The sequence below is a fragment of the Oncorhynchus kisutch genome, linkage group LG5 (assembly GCF_002021735.2).
Source record: "Oncorhynchus kisutch isolate 150728-3 linkage group LG5, Okis_V2, whole genome shotgun sequence".
In the NCBI taxonomy this organism is placed as follows: domain Eukaryota; kingdom Metazoa; phylum Chordata; class Actinopteri; order Salmoniformes; family Salmonidae; genus Oncorhynchus; species Oncorhynchus kisutch.
Window position 1 is genome coordinate 410769 of NC_034178.2, and position 15990 is coordinate 426758.

At 41.5% G+C, this 15990-nt stretch overlaps 2 protein-coding genes across 3 annotated transcripts; one reads left to right on the top strand and one right to left on the bottom strand.

Moving 5' to 3' along the window:
- The first annotated feature begins 46 nt into the window (after positions 1-46).
- On the top strand, positions 47-3798 carry LOC109885163 (dynein light chain Tctex-type 3-like). Of its 2 annotated transcripts, none has more exons than XM_020477020.2 (5): positions 47-196; positions 541-582; positions 896-1019; positions 1195-1272; positions 1743-3798. In XM_020477020.2, the coding sequence occupies exons 1-5, from the start codon at positions 173-175 to the stop codon at positions 1817-1819; spliced, it is 345 nt and encodes a 114-aa protein (XP_020332609.2). In that variant the 5' UTR covers positions 47-172; the 3' UTR covers positions 1820-3798. The 2 variants fall into 2 exon arrangements, 1 of the variants encoding a protein (XP_020332609.2); XR_004209917.1 differs by having other exon boundaries at positions 67-196; positions 480-582.
- On the bottom strand, positions 2109-10340 carry LOC109875970 (cytochrome b-245 heavy chain-like). The gene is made up of 13 exons (XM_031823949.1): positions 10162-10340; positions 9973-10065; positions 9237-9347; positions 9048-9132; positions 8773-8921; positions 7683-7864; positions 7326-7458; positions 7138-7230; positions 6656-6909; positions 5993-6155; positions 5315-5461; positions 4745-4869; positions 2109-4118 (listed from the first exon to the last, which is right to left on the bottom strand). Exons 1-13 carry the CDS (start codon positions 10204-10206, stop codon positions 4001-4003), a joined length of 1698 nt encoding a protein of 565 aa, XP_031679809.1. The 5' UTR covers positions 10207-10340; the 3' UTR covers positions 2109-4000.
- Positions 10341-15990: the final 5650 nt, after the last annotated feature.

The window sequence follows — 15990 nt, forward strand, 5'->3', positions numbered from 1 at the left end:
GGCTCGCCCGCTAGGTGGCAGTGTTCACAGAACCTCAGGTCATTTCTTGGGGCTGTGACCTGCTTCCCTCCACTCGTTAACCACCTGTGACGACCAACAGGAAATCTCAAACATTTATCAAGCAGATTTTCCCTGGAAAACAGATATTTCTATCACTTTTAAGAAGGCGAGAATGGAGGAATTTTCTGGGGAAGAGGTACTGAATATGCTACCAACTATTTCGTTACTATACTCTTGAGTATGAAATCCAAAATGTAGATAGCTAGCTAACTGGCTGGCACAACAACGCCTGTTAGCTAGCCGAGTTATCTTCTTAGCTAGCCAAATAGCCATACAATTACAGTGGAAAAGACAACTAGCTAGATATTGTTTAAAGTTTAAACTACCTAGACGATCTCTGCGTTACAGCATTTACCTAACTACCTTGATATTACTGCATTTCAGTTTTAGTCCTAAAGTTTTGACCATTCTAACTGCAGTGAAAGGTGTGATGAGTTGAAGAGATGCCAGTGCAAGTCTCTGACTCATCATTGTTTCTAGGGCTCTTTCAACTCTGAAGAGGCCAGTAACTCCGTGAAAGAGGTAACAACTATCTATTGATTCAGCATCAATACGTTTGAATAACCAAATGGGAATATGGATATTTAAGATTGATTTTTAAATATGGATTTAGCTAGCTATTACTAAGTGTAAATTGACAGTGAGGTATCATGTGAAACCGTATCCAGCCTCGCAGTCTGTTTGTCCCCTGGTTACTCAAGACAAACACTCATATCCCCAGTATAGATGTGACTCTGAATACAGCACTGTTCACATCAGGTCCCATGCTCCCCACATGCCTAAAGGGGCCAGCCTTCTCAGATGTGTGTCTGTGTCCAAATCGTCTGTCTTGCAGTGTATTCAGAGTATCATTGGAGAAGAGAGCTACAGACAGGACACTGTGAACCAGTGGACAGCCAAGATTGTGGAGCAAGCCCTCACCCTGCTGGTCAAACAGACTAAGTCATATAAGTACATTGGTATGGCTGCCTTCATCTCCTATTGAACACAGACCTGTTCATTTTACTGTAAATCCAGCATGCAAACTTATTGTATGGTACCAATGGTGGAAAATATGTGAAAAAACACAATTGCTTACTGATATTTTGTTAATGATGATCATAATTTGACCCCTGCCTGTTCCTCTCTCTACAGTTAGCTGTGCTGTCATGCAGAAGAGTGGTGCTGGTCTCCACACAGCTAACTCCTGCTACTGGGACACTGTTACTGATGGTAAGATAACATCCACCACTGCTCAGTTCAAAGGGTTTCCTAGTTACAAAATCTTACACCAGATAATGATATTTAACCAAAGATTTTTGGTATCTATTACTGGGAGTTACAGGATAAGTACTGTTTGGTAGCACAGAGAATTTTCGAACGACCTTAAGTTGGCAATACTTCATTCTTGATTCAGCCAAACATGTATATTATGAAATGTCCAGTGGCAGGTGGTGTTTTAATTTAGAGAATGCGCCGTTATTTTAAAAAAAGAAGTTTTTCTCCATGAAGTAATCGTCAATGTGTATGTCGCCATCTTGTCTATCTCAAATCTTCTTTCATTCAACAAAACGGGTGTCATCATGACATGCGGCACTTTAGGGTGGGAACCACATTTCTCTTCACTAAACCAGCCCTCCCCAGCTGCCTAGGAAACACTGCTTATCAAACTGACTCGTGCACTGTCTGTTCCTTTCTCTCAGGGAGCTGCACAGTGAAATGGGAGAACCGCACCATGTACTGTGTGGTCAGTGTGTTTGCTGTGGCCTTAACCCCCTAGACCAGGACCAACCCTGATACTGCTTATAGAAGGTGCAATGCTTCACCCATCCTGCAGGGGAGGTATTCAGTAATCAGTAGCTCACTGTACATTCTATGCTGAATGGGACAAGCAGCGATACGGCTATAGATGTGGTAAAGGGGTCAATGGAACTCGACAAAAACAATGGAAATGCGTGTAGGAAAGATCCCGACTCTCCTAATTGCCCTCCAGAAAAATGTGGTTATTTGTATATTTGACAAGACATGATCATGTCATCAAGAGTCACATTTTTTGTCACATGCACAAGTACAGTGAAATGCCTTTATTGCAAACTCAAAACCCAACAATGCAATAATCAAAAACAATGTAATACTAGAAGAAGAAAAACCGACTGACGACCACCACTGACTTCTGTATGCTAGCTATGCTACCAGCTTATAGGAATGGGAGTTAGCATTTAGCGGTCACTTCTTCTAAACCTGAAAAGGGACAACTTCTAAATGTTATGCAGTGAAAACAGCCAAATATATCCAAATCGAACTTTAGTAACCACATTGTGGGCCCGTTACAATACATCAATCATGACGGATTTGACAAATATCTACTTTGTTAGATCAGATTTGTTGAATGTGCGCCAATCCTGCGTCCTTCTATCCCCACGGTCTGCGTTCCATTGACCTATTTACTGCATCTATTGGACTGCTCTGGATGGGCTGAAATGCTGTCTACCCCAAAGACACTTTATTCATTGACTTTAAATGCATCAGTTGAAATCTTCCTATTATGACAGCTTGGCTTCAAAGCTGCTACCTTACGATACCAATGTTCCAACTATAATGTTGGCTTTACTTATAATGAATAAATACTCATTTTGGTGGGTGCTTGTATTTGTCCTGTTGTCCCACTTTGTTGATATAGGGTGAGGAAAAGCAGTGTTTATTATGTACATTATTTTATATCACAGATCAGATGAACTTGCTTTAGGAAATGCTATGTAAACCGATCACAGGATATTGTATACAGACACGATTTCAAGTTGCAATCATTGATTAAACAAATGAAGAATAAAATAACGAAGAATAAAATAACAAGTTCCATAGAAATAATATGCCTGCAATTTTGTGGGGTGGAAGGTGCCATCAATAGACTGTAGGACCCATAGCTGAATGTCATTAAATGTTCAAATTAAACCTTTTTATGATGTCCGTGTATAACTTATCAAGCAACACAAATACAACACCATGCAGATCCATAGGTATTTAACAACTCTAGCCAAGCGTTATCACAATACTTTATGCAGTCTAGTTGATCAGCCACACGCTGCAAGACTTTTCCTCACTAGCACTTTAGGTTTATTTGACTGTGACCTCAGTAAAAAGAGACGCTGAACTCCCACACGTACACACATAGGACTGACTCAGTGTCTGTGTGCTCACTGGTCGCGGAAATGTATCACTCACTTGGCCAGCCTACAGAAACTATCAGCTGCTATTGAGTCCAGCAGGAGAAGTTGCAGCTGGGATAACTAGAATATCACATCCCAAACAGCTTTTTGTTGCTGCTCATTTTCATTTTAGACAAACATTTGCTGTACCTACACACTGAAGACAGCTGCAAAGGCAAAATGTCTGGTAGACTATCCCTGGTGCAGTGAAAAGAAAATATTATTTTAAATGAAGTGAACTTTATGCATATTATTTTGCTTATACAAATGTGTAAATACAACACCAGAAACAGGAGGAAGTGGAACTAGAGAGTTTTGACACTAGAGTTTCTGTGTTTGCATGTTGTATTGCAGAACAAGAATAACGTTCTAGCCTCTGTGGTAAATGCGGGTAGGTTTGGTCATTTCTTCACAGATTTGTGCAAGAAACCCATTGTGAAATGTCACTGAGGAGGGGTGTGGAAGGTCATGATCATTAGAACAGTGAAGTTTACTTCCATTTTTGTTGCTATGATCTGATAAACTGTTGTGTGAGATAAGGGCACTTAAGTTTTAAAAAAAAAGTGATTCACCCAAAGAAGCCATATAAAAAGCATTGATTGTTTATGTTGGGGATAACAACACAACAGTTTAGGAATGTGAAACAGCTTACAAGCCAGAGGATACTCTGGGTCTGGGCAATATTGAAAGCTAACTTTGATAAAGTAGGAATAATGCTATTGCCTCATTGGTGTTCTTGGAGGGGTGTTGGGGTCTCAGAAGTTTTCCTTGTTGAAGATGAACTTGACACCAGCCTCAGAGTGAGACAGGCACTGCTTCTCCAAGACGTCAGCCAGCTGGGTGGGACCACACAGGAACACTCCTACTTTTTTCCTGGACACACACACATTAATTACGAATAGTCCACAAGTTGTGAACTATACATGTAACACATTTTACAATCTAAGTACATCTAACTCATGTGTCTCTGGAATATGCCATTTTACAATCTAAGTACATCTAACTCATGTGTCTCTGGAATATGCCATTTTACAATCTAAGTACATCTAACTCATGTGTCTCTGGAATATGCCATTTTACAATCTAAGTACATCTAACTCATGTGTCTCTGGAATATGCCATTTTACAATCTAAGTACATCTAACTCATGTGTCTCTGGAATATGCCATTTTACAATCTAAGTACATCTAACTCATGTGTCTCTGGAATATGCCATTTTACAATCTAAGTACATCTAACTCATGTGTCTCTGGAATATGCCATTTTACAATCTAAGTACATCTAACTCATGTGTCTCTGGAATATGCCATTTTACAATCTAAGTACATCTAACTCATGTGTCTCTGGAATATGCCATTTTACAATCTAAGTACATCTAACTCATGTGTCTCTGGAATATGCCATTTTACAATCTAAGTACATCTAACTCATGTGTCTCTCTGGAATATGCCATTTCTGTTGGCTGTAATTTGGATTAGAAGAGGCTGAAAGGCACTCACTCTGGATGCTTTGTCCCAATAGTAGTAAACTCATTGTCCCAGTTAGGTTTCCCATACAGAGTCTTCTGCTTCAGCCCTGTGATAGGGTCATTCTCTGCCTCATGGTGAACTCTGAAGTGAGCAGCCTTTTGTAAATAAAAAAATATCACTTTTTGAGATTAATTTTGTGATTATGCATTGTCCCACTCTCATCTATGGGCAATAGTTATTCAGTTTGAGACAACGCAGAATTTCTAGCTTTCATCCTTGTACATACAACATAAATATGTGTGTGTTAGTGCTGTGTATCTGTACATTGGTGTGTCTTCTGAAAAGCAGGGGCACAACTTTCTCTGGGGACGGGGGGAGGACCACATTCTGAAATTGCATATTTGTCCCCACAGTTTTATCATTGAAATGTGATACAAAATGTGGCGAAGGTGTGCTTTAGGACCATGCGGACATCTCCGAGCGGTCGGGTAGGCTGTTTGGAGTGTTTTTTCCGACTAGATCTTTTTATTTTTTTTAAAGATGTCTCCCCCACTTCTAAAACCAAAGTTGCGCCCCTGCTGAAAAGTGTAGTGTGCTGACCTCGGTCTCTTTCCAGCGGGTCAGGTAGATGTTGTAGCTGAGGAAGTCCACCATGCCTTTCTCTGTCATCTGTCCCTCCAGAGACTGCAGCAGGTCAGCAAACCACTCAAACGCCTGGGTCTCAGGACACAGCCAATAGAAGTAGATCTGGTATCGAGGAGATGGAAGAAAGATTGTCCGTTTCACATATTGGACAAAACAAAGCTCTGACGAAGGCCTTGAGGCCGCAGCGTGAAGCTTAATAAAGAGCAGTGATACTATCAAGAGCAGTGATACTATCAAGAGCAGTGATAGTATCAAGAGCAGTGATACTATCAAGAGCAGTGATACTATCAAGAGCAGTGTGCGGGTTTCTCCTTTTTCCTCATCTTATTCAACTGTTACCGTGCACCTGCAACAAAGATGCAACAGATGTGCGAGTGCCCTTTTGAATTTTGAATCACAAATTGGACATATAACAAGAAGTAAAGAGCAGCCTAAAAGAACGATGTCAACGTTGAAAATAAATGAACATTGCACTCATAGCGGTGAGATTTTCTCTCACTTCATGAAATGAAAAGCAAATCACAATGCAATGAAGAACATTTTAGTTGAAACATTGGTGGAATGAAATGGGGAAGTACCCTACACTGCAATTTAGAAAGACAATAAACCAGACAGACAGAGCCCCTCTCTCACCTTCTTGGTGAAGACGTTCTGGTTCTCCTGGATGTGTTTGTACCACACTGACTTGAGGACGGAGGCGAAGGGAGTGACCCCGATGCCAGCACCCACCAGCATGACCACCTCATAGCCGAACACGTCCTCACTGGCCGTACCAAACGGGCCATCTATCGCCATTCTGCATCCAGGGAGAGAGTTACAGTCATGTAACAGGTTAGTAGTCTTCTAATTACATTTATATGGTAAAAACATGACAGGATCTAATATACTGGATACTTTCTGGTTAAACACTTACACAATGTTGCGATTATTGAAATGTGCTACTGCTGAAAAACCCGTTTCCTCTCTTGTGGCACTTCCCCTCACCGTTATTTCACAGTACAAAGAAAACACGACTAACCCCATGGTCATGTTCTAAATGACAGCCCACTAACTACACTATGATGTCAAGTAGGGACATGAAGGGCACAAATAGCAGTACAAAGAAAACACTACTAACCCCATGGTCATGTTCTAAATGACAGCCCACTAACTACACTATGATGTCAAGTAGGGACATGAAGGGCACAAATAGCAGTACAAAAACCTCATTGACATTCAACCTAATGGATATTTAACCGAAGAATAGTTAAGGGGACGGGGTCGTAGAAAATGTTAGCTCTACATTCAAGCACGTACTTGGGCAGTTTCCATGCCTCCTGGGTCTCGTTCTTGTCCCCCCCGCAGGCCTCGTACAGGCCCTGGGTCCAGTCGCCCACGATACGGATGTGGACGCTGAAGTGATCCTCCTCGGGGGCGGAGGTGAGGGTGAAGGGATGCCACTCCAGCTGGGAGACGCAGGGACACTGCATGAAGACGTACTGGCCGACCTCCATGCTGAAGCCCTTCCTCTTCATCTGGAGCTCCAGGGTCTTGGACGGGTGCATCACCACCTGGAGAGGAGAAGGATGGAAGAAAAACAAGATGGAGGACAAAAGAGACAACTAACTGTTGGATGAGTAGACGTGAACTGCATAGTGCATGATTCTGGTTCTTGGGCAGAGCTGCCTTCTAACAAGGACGACTGTCTCAATCACGCTGGCTTTAAATCTAAAAGAAATTGTCCGTTAGAGAAATTGCCTGTTGGGAGTGTACAAGCTGTCTTGAAGGACAGTACTGACCTTGGTGATGACCACCTTCTGTTGGGAGCGGTAGAATCGGACCAGTCTCTCACACACATATAAGATCATAGGCCCCACCACCCACTTCCATGTCTGAAGAGGAAACCGACAGAGAAAATGTTCTTTACAAAAAAGAAGCAGCACACTTAAGTCATGTAAAAAAAAAAAAACGAGCTGTCATAGCTCACCATAGGAGGGTTCCCAGCAAACTCTGGCTTAGGGCAGAAGGTCCCGTTCATTCCCCATGACTCAAACTGATCTTTACACTGCGATGGCTTGTTCTCCAGGAGACTTGTAGCGGTCTGCCCTCGGACAATTCGCCTGTGGCAAACCGTTTTAGAGAGATTTAAAATAAAACGGTAGGGCTTTACCTGCAGGTATAATACTTATCTTACTTGTTATAAGCATGTATGAACCCTTTTAATATCTTAAAATGAGGCTAATAATATGTTATGTCTCTGTAGGACATGTTCAACTGACTCAAACGGGGTATTATGGAGAAACAATGAATGTGCACACATTTTTGTGAGTTTTAACTGACTCACCCGAAGCCGTGGAAGACAAGTCCGATGAAGAAGATGATGAAGAGGTGATGGGTGTACCAGAAAACCTCGAAGTATGACCTGCGGATGACCTCCATGGATGATGTAATGATGAGGATGAGGGCCAAGGTGATGACCACGCCCGTTAACCCCGCGATGGTAGTGAACATCACTATGGTTGGGTTCTGACCCAATCAGAGAAGGGGGATTTCAGAGTAATGCAGTCATGTTGTTGCCTCGGAGGGAGTGTGGAGGCTGTGTTTGGGACTATCTGCTCAACCTATTTAGGGAAGTCGGTAATGTTCAGAAATGCTTCCTTCTGACTTAGCAAAATGAACTTGCTTTAATATTACAAAAAGTGGGACATTTGCTGACCATTTTACGATCTGTTTTAGTCATATATTATATTTCTCTGTTCAGAGGAGGCAGCCAATGAGTAATGAAGGAGTCATAGTGTGTTATGGGCTGAGGAACATAGAAATACATTATCATTCTATTCATTCTATTTCTATGCTGGGGGATTCCTCTCTGTCATAATCTGCTATCAATTGTCAACATTCTGTCCTTGGTCAGAACTGACCTCTTGACATAGCTACATTAAATACAGAATACTCTGTTACACTTTATGCATTCCTAAAGCCTTTATAGCACTACATAAGACATTAGAACATGTCCTAGGCAGTCATAAACATAATGAACACAGTGTCCTAGACAGTTATAAACATAATGAACACAGTGTCCTAGGCAGTCATAGACATAATGAACACAGTGTCCTAGGCAGTCATAGACATAATGAACACAGTGTCCTAGATAGTCATAGACATAGTGAAAACAGTGTCCTAGGCAGTTCTAAACGTAATGAACACAGTGTCCTAGGTAGTCACAGACATAATGGACACAGTGTCCTAGGTAGTCATAGACATAATGAACACAGTGTCCTACGTAGTCATAGACATAATGAACACAGTGTCCTAGGTAGTCATAGACATAATGAACACGGTGTCCTAGGCATTTATAAATGTAATGAACACAGTGTCCTAGGTAGTCATAGACATAATGAACAATGAAAATCTGTAGCTAATAGAATACTCACGGTCTGGTCAGTCCTGATGGGGTTTAGGTAGGAGGCATTGTCTCCGGTGCCAATCTGGGACAGCACAAAGGGCAGAGAGCTGCTGTTCCTGTACAGCTGGGCTCCCATGAACCACTCAAAGTTAAACAGGTGGGCGATGATGTGGACCGCTAGGCAAGGACAAAGGCAAAGTAAAGATTACAATCTGTACAGAGACATCTGTTTGATGAACAATGAAGATGAATGAAGACGATCAAAGGCAAATGTAAAGCAAACTAAGTGAGTGAGTAGGGTACCTGTGTGAAATGCTATCATGTACGCTACCAGCTTGTGAAAGGTGATGTTTCTGTCCAGTTGTCGAGCAGCTGTGCGACTGCAACACTGAACGTGTAGGAAAAGTTTGAAAAAATGTGATACAGCTATTATTTATAGATGACTACCCATACACATTTGAATTAAATAAGGTCGGGGTGTGTCTGTGTTACCTGAATGGAGCCGCGCAGGAAGGACAGAAGGTTCCGGCAGACTGGCAGCAGAATAAGCATACAGTTAAAGTTGAGACAGGCTGCAGGAGCCCTGGCCCAGGAGAGGGCATCCTGAGGGGAGTGATAGTAGGGTTAGATAGAGAGGGAGAGGAAGTGGAAATAATTAGTCGAACAACACCATTTTTTACAGTTTGAATCAGTTTTTTTTAACTTCTGGTTACTGGTTTCAATTGAAAGGGGCCCTCAGGGACTGAGCAGGAGTGAGAGGGGTGTAGAGTAAAGTGCAGACTCAGTTTCACTTCTGGTCATTGCTACTTTTAGTTTAGCCACCTGGGCTTCCTGTGAGGAACACGTAGTCAGTCATATACACAGCTGTAACCACAGAGTAAAGATATCACATCAACTTGTGATTCCTCTTTTGTTTCAATCTCTGTCAGACAAGAGGGGTTAGGCATAATATGGACTACACATATTCAATATGAATGACCTACTAACTGTACAATATACATGCAAATATAAAATCAAATAAGGATAAACGTCTACATGTTAAATATGTAATACAGCAGGACCTGCTGACAGATGACAACAGTTGGCCAGAGGCCAGCACTCCATATTTGGTTCTGGGTTGCCAAGATGTCTAATACACTAAGAGCAGAGTATGAAATAATAAACTGACCTCCATTTCTTAAATAATTTCTTAAATAGAAAATCTAAGGACTTTGGTTCTCAAACTTACCCCAAGAAGGACCCGTGTGTAGAACCATCTCTCAGTCAGGAAGTTCATGTAGAACTGGACAAACAGGTAAGCGTTGATTCCCAGCCATACCAGCTAAAACAGACCCAATTCACCTGGTTAGATCAGTAGGACATTACACCCCAAAACATAAATGTGGAGTAATTATAGAATTTAATTTGACAGACTTACAATGACAAAGACCGAAAGTCCCTCGTTGGCAGCAAAGTTGCCCATGGTGAAATGATGATTGAGTGTGTGTGTGAGAGAGAGACAGAGAGAGAGTGAAAAGTGGAAGGGGGACAGTGATGTGCTGAGTTATATAGACTAGAGACCAGGACATGTGGTTTCCACCACTACCCCTGTGAGTGAGGGTGCATCTCAATAGTCTAATGCTGCTTCCTCTTTTCTTCTCAACTTCCTCATCTGCACTGATCTGAAAATAAAGCAAAGGTGAAAGCAACATGGTGATTAACTTCATCAGGTATTTGCTTTAACCTGTCCAACTCTATCCAACGACATATGTGCAGACCCACTGGGCACAGACATCAATTCAACATCTATTCCTCTTTGGTTCATTGAAATGACATGGAAACAGCGTTGATTCAACCAGTGTGTGCCTAGTAGGGATGAAGGAAAGGAGGAAAGTAAAGGAAGCCACTTCAGTATGAGATGCAGCCATACTGCATGCTATTTCATTAGGGAAGTACATGTAGCAACCTCTTTTGTCATCCCAAGGTATTGCACCATGACAGTCTTTTATTTCTTTATTTGACCATCGGCTGGACCACTTTCTCTTCCAAAAGGAAGTCATCTCTCCATGGCGACACAGTGACTTTTATGCAGCAGAAGTGAACGATTTCCACAGGAGAAGTGAAATCTCTAATCAACTTCTATGTAGTTTTTCATTTAAAAAAAACAAGTGTATATTTAAATGTGTATGTAATGTATGTAAATATATAAAATATGAAAGACAAACTAAACCTATATCAGATAATGATGTCTAGTCATTATGCTTAACTAGTTTCATTGTATTGCTTTTTCAGTCAGACTAAGTGAAAATATCATGAAATATTAAGTATTCCAAAGAAGTAGGCCACAAATGGTGAGACGTTGATCTAACTCAAGCAGACAACAACCCTGTGAGAGCCCCGTATGACCACAAGAGGTCGCTATACCACATCAGTATTTCAATGGACTTATCCTACTCTTACAAGTACATGTTCTTGATTCATTTGGACAAGACGTTAAAAAGGAATGGTCAAAGTAGACCTAATTCATTTCACAATTTAAAAGTGTGAATAACTGATGCAAAATTAGATCATCCAATGTCTGTGAATTGATACCTCTCTCAGCAAAACCCCTGTAGAATTGTCTACTGCGTGTGTCCTAGTAAGATATAGTATATTGACTTAATGTGATTCTACAGATTGATGAAAGGGAAATGGAGGACGGACAGAACATCATTCATCATCATCTCTTTGCCTTTGAAACCTCAATGTAGTTGGAGCCAGTCACACTGTGAGTCACTGCACAGACTGTCATTAGACTCATTTACAGTAACCCTACTTCTATGAGCTGTTACCTGCCTGTATTCTTATACTAGTCTGCCATAGCGATAGCATTCAGTCCAGCTGTAGCGCAACATTGTGAAGACTATGACGTGAAAGCACCTAGTATTTGACTTTGTACGCATGCCCAACAAAACAATACAGCCTCTGAATCAGCGGAGGCTGCTGGGGGGAGGACGGCTCATAATAATGGCATCAGAGCAAATGGAATGGAATCAAACACCTGGTTTGTTTGATGTATTTGATACTATTCCACCGATTCTGCTCCAGCCATTACCACGAGCCGGTCCTCCCCAATTAAACATTTTGTCAATTGCTAACATGCATTGTGAAAACTTTTCACACAGTCAGCGAAACAGAAATGTATGTGGACCAAACTGTGAATCATTTTTCATTGCTTTCACACAAAATGCATTCAATGATGTCATGTGTGCTCCCTCTCCGGCCTCTGGGTCACCAGGCTGCTCGGTATGGCGCACACCTGTCACCATTGTTATGCACACCTGCGTGTCATCAGACTCACCTGGACTCCGTCACTTCCCTGATTACCTTCCCTATATGTCAGTCCTTTTGGTTCCTTCCCCAGGCGTGGTTGTTTCTGTTTGTTTCATGTCTGTGCTGTTCGTGTTTCTTGTTTTGTATTATGTTGTGTTTATTTATTAAAACACTCCCTGAACTTGCTTCCTGACTCTCAGTGCACATCGTTACAAATGACCACATTCTCTGAAATCCATGAACTCTTTTCTCATTCATACTCATTCATACATTCATTTCTCATTCATACACCACCTGCAAAACTATATATTTGCAGCACATGTTTTCAAATGCAAAACACACTGTTTCCAAAACTGTTAAAAACACATTCAAAACAGAATGATGGCAAATGCTTTGCATTTCTGCAGTAACCAGATTGAAACATATAGGACATCTCAGCAGAATATTTTATAAATCCAAACACAGCTGACTGCAATTTCAGCTGAAAGCCGACCCAACTGTTTTTAGTCTTGTTACCAAACAGACAAAAGAGGACGGCTTGGGAATGATTTCATTTGGAAACATGGATCAAGGAAGACAGGTTGTTGGGGAAAGAAGAGTGTCAGGGAGAAGGAGAATGTGTGGAGGACAAAGGAGAGGAAGAACAAGAGCGGTGGTCTCTGATGAGATAAGAGCCACAATTATTGACCATGTTGTAAACCATGGTCTCTCTTTGAGATGCAACCGTTGCATCATTAGTATAAATTTCCAAAACAACAGGTGAGATGTGCATCCTTCAATGATAATTGAACTACATATTACAGTGCAGTACAGTATTTTCACATTTTTACATGTACTGACATTTTGAAATATATTGATTATTTTTGTGTTTTTCAGTAGGATACAAAGGTTGCCTCCCACAGGAGGGAGAGGCAGAATATTATCAGATGTGCAGGAAATTGCCATTGTTGACATGGTAATTGGCAACAATACAATAAAACTGCGGGAAATTCGGGACAGAGTGCTGGCAGACAATACCACTTTTGGGAATGTGAATACGGTCAGCACAACGACAATTGCTAGAGTCCCAGAGAAACATAAAATAAGGAGGAAGCAGCTGTACCCTTTGAGAGAAACGGTGAACCTGTGAAAGAACTCTGGTATCAATATGTCCAGGTAAGATGTCTGTTCAATAACCAAACAGGTACATACACAGCTATACATAATGTAAAGTACTGTAAAACTGGGGATTTACTGTATTTTAGAGAGTAATGGAGATGAAAGCCAGGCAAACTGCACACACATTCATCTTTGTGGATGAAGCTGGATTCAACCTGGCAAAAACACGCAGCAGGGGAAGAAATGTGATTGGACAGAGAGCAACCGTGGATGTCCCAGGCCACAGAGGAGCTAACATCACCATGTGTGCTGCACTGTCCAATGATGGTTTGCTGTTACACAAACCATTTATTGGCCCCTACAACAGAGAGGCAAATTTATTTTCTGGATGACCTGCACAATCGACTTGTGCCAGCGGAGGAGAGAAGGGCAAGAAACTCCCCTACCTTCGTTGTGTGAGATAATGTGGCATTCCATCACTCTGCTGCAGTCACAGACTGGTTTGCTGCACATCCCAGGATGTCAGTACGATTCCTGCCTCCATACTTTTTCTCTGCATGGAGGTGGAAGGTTTATGACCACCATCGACATGACCAGATGTCCTTACTGGATGCAATGAATGCAGGGTGTGGAGACACTTCTCCTGAGACTGCCAGGGTGTGGAGAGACTTCTCCTGAAGACTGCCAGGGTGTGGAGACACTTCTCCTGAAGACTGCCAGGGTGTGGAGAGACTTCTCCTGAGACTGCCAGGGTGTGGAGACACTTCTCCTGAAGACTCCCAGGGTGTGGAGACACTTCTTCTGAAGACTGCCAGGGTGTGGAGACACTTCTCCTGAAGACTGCCAGGGTGTGGAGAGACTTCTCCTGAGACTGCCAGGGTGTGGAGACACTTCTCCTGAAGACTGCCAGGGTGTGGAGACACTTCTCCTGAAGACTCCCAGGGTGTGGAGACACTTCTCCTGAAGACTCCCAGGGTGTGGTGACACTTCTCCTGAAGACTGCCAGGGTGTGGAGACACTTCTCCTGAAGACTGCCAGGGTGTGGAGACACTTCTCCTGAAGACTCCCAGGGTGTGGAGACACTTCTCCTGAAGACTCCCAGGGTGTGGAGACACTTCTCCTGAAGACTCCCAGGGTGTGGAGACACTTCTCCTGAAGACTAACAGGGTGTGGAGACACTTCTCCTGAAGACTGCCAGGGTAGGATTATACATTACATGTTGATGAGAACTAGAACCCTCACAGTACTGTACAGTATGAGTGATTTATACTATACATGTTGATGAGAACTAGAACCCTCACAGTACTGTACAGTATGAGTGATTATACTATACATGTTGATGAGAACTAGAACCCTCACAGTACTGTACAGTATGAGTGATTTATACTATACATGTAGATGAGAACTAGAACCCTCACAGTACTGTACAGTATGAGTGATTTATACTACACATGTAGATGAGAACTAGAACCCTCACAGTACTGTACAGTATGAGTGATTTATACTATACATGTAGATGAGAACTAGAACCCTCACAGTACTGTACAGTATGAGTGATATATACTATACATGTTGATGAGAACTAGAACCCTCACAGTACTGTACAGTATGAGTGATTTATACTATACATGTTGATGAGAACTCGAACCCTCACAGTACTGTACAGTATGAGTGATTTATACTATACATGTAGATGAGAACTAGAACCCTCACAGTACTGTACAGTATTTATACTATACATGTAGATGAGAACTAGAACCCTCACAGTACTGTACAGTATGAGTGATTATACTATACATGTTGATGAGATGTTGATGAGATGTTGATGAGAACTAGAACCCTCACAGTACTGTACAGTATGAGTGATATATACTATACATGTTGATGAGAACTAGAACCCTCACAGTACTGTACAGTATGAGTGATTTATACTATACATGTTGATGAGAACTAGAACCCTCACAGTACTGTACAGTATGAGTGATTTATACTACACATGTAGATGAGAACTAGAACCCTCACAGTACTGTACAGTATGAGTGATTTATACTATACATGTTGATGAGAACTAGAACCCTCACAGTACTGTACAGTATGAGTGATTTATACTATACATGTAGATGAGAACTAGAACCCTCACAGTACTGTACAGTATGAGTGATTTATACTATACATGTTGATGAGAACTAGAACCCTCACAGTACTGTACAGTATGAGTGATTATACTATACATGTTGATGAGATGTTGATGAGATGTTGATGAGAACTAGAACCCTCACAGTACTGTACAGTATGAGGGATTTATACTATACATGTAGATGAGAACTAGAACCCTCACAGTACTGTACAGTATTTATACTAGACATGTAGATGAGAACTAGAACCCTCACAGTACTGTACAGTATGAGTGATTTATACTATACATGTAGATGAGAACTAGAACCCTCACAGTACTGTACAGTATTTATACTATACATGTAGATGAGAACTAGAACCCTCACAGTACTGTACAGTATGAGTGATTATACTATACATGTTGATGAGATGTTGATGAGATGTTGATGAGAACTAGAACCCTCACAGTACTGTACAGTATGAGTGATTTATACTATACATGTTGATGAGAACTAGAACCCTCACAGTACTGTACAGTATTTATACTATACATGTTGATGAGAACTAGAACCCTCACAGTACTGTACAGTATTTATACTATACATGTTGATGAGATGTTGATGAGATGTTGATGAGAACTAGAACCCTCACAGTACTGTACAGTATGAGTGATATATACTATACATGTTGATGAGAACTAGAACCCTCACAGTACTGTACAGTATGAGTGATTTATACTATA

Bases quoted from the DNA above. Each gene is read 5' to 3' on its own strand.
- LOC109885163 (XM_020477020.2), top strand. From the start codon at position 173: ATGGAGGAATTTTCTGGGGAAGAG. The intron at 197-540 runs GTACTGAATATG...CATTGTTTCTAG, and splicing joins AGGAATTTTCTGGGGAAGAG to GGCTCTTTCAACTCTGAAGA. The intron at 583-895 runs GTAACAACTATC...TCTGTCTTGCAG, and splicing joins CCAGTAACTCCGTGAAAGAG to TGTATTCAGAGTATCATTGG.
- LOC109875970 (XM_031823949.1), bottom strand. From the start codon at position 10,206: ATGGGCAACTTTGCTGCCAACGAGGGACTTTCGGTCTTTGTCATT. The intron at 7,865-8,772 runs GTGAGTATTCTA...TGATTGGGTCAG, and splicing joins CCATCAGGACTGACCAGACC to AACCCAACCATAGTGATGTT. The intron at 4,119-4,744 runs GTGAGTGCCTTT...GTGTGTGTCCAG, and splicing joins ATTGGGACAAAGCATCCAGA to GAAAAAAGTAGGAGTGTTCC.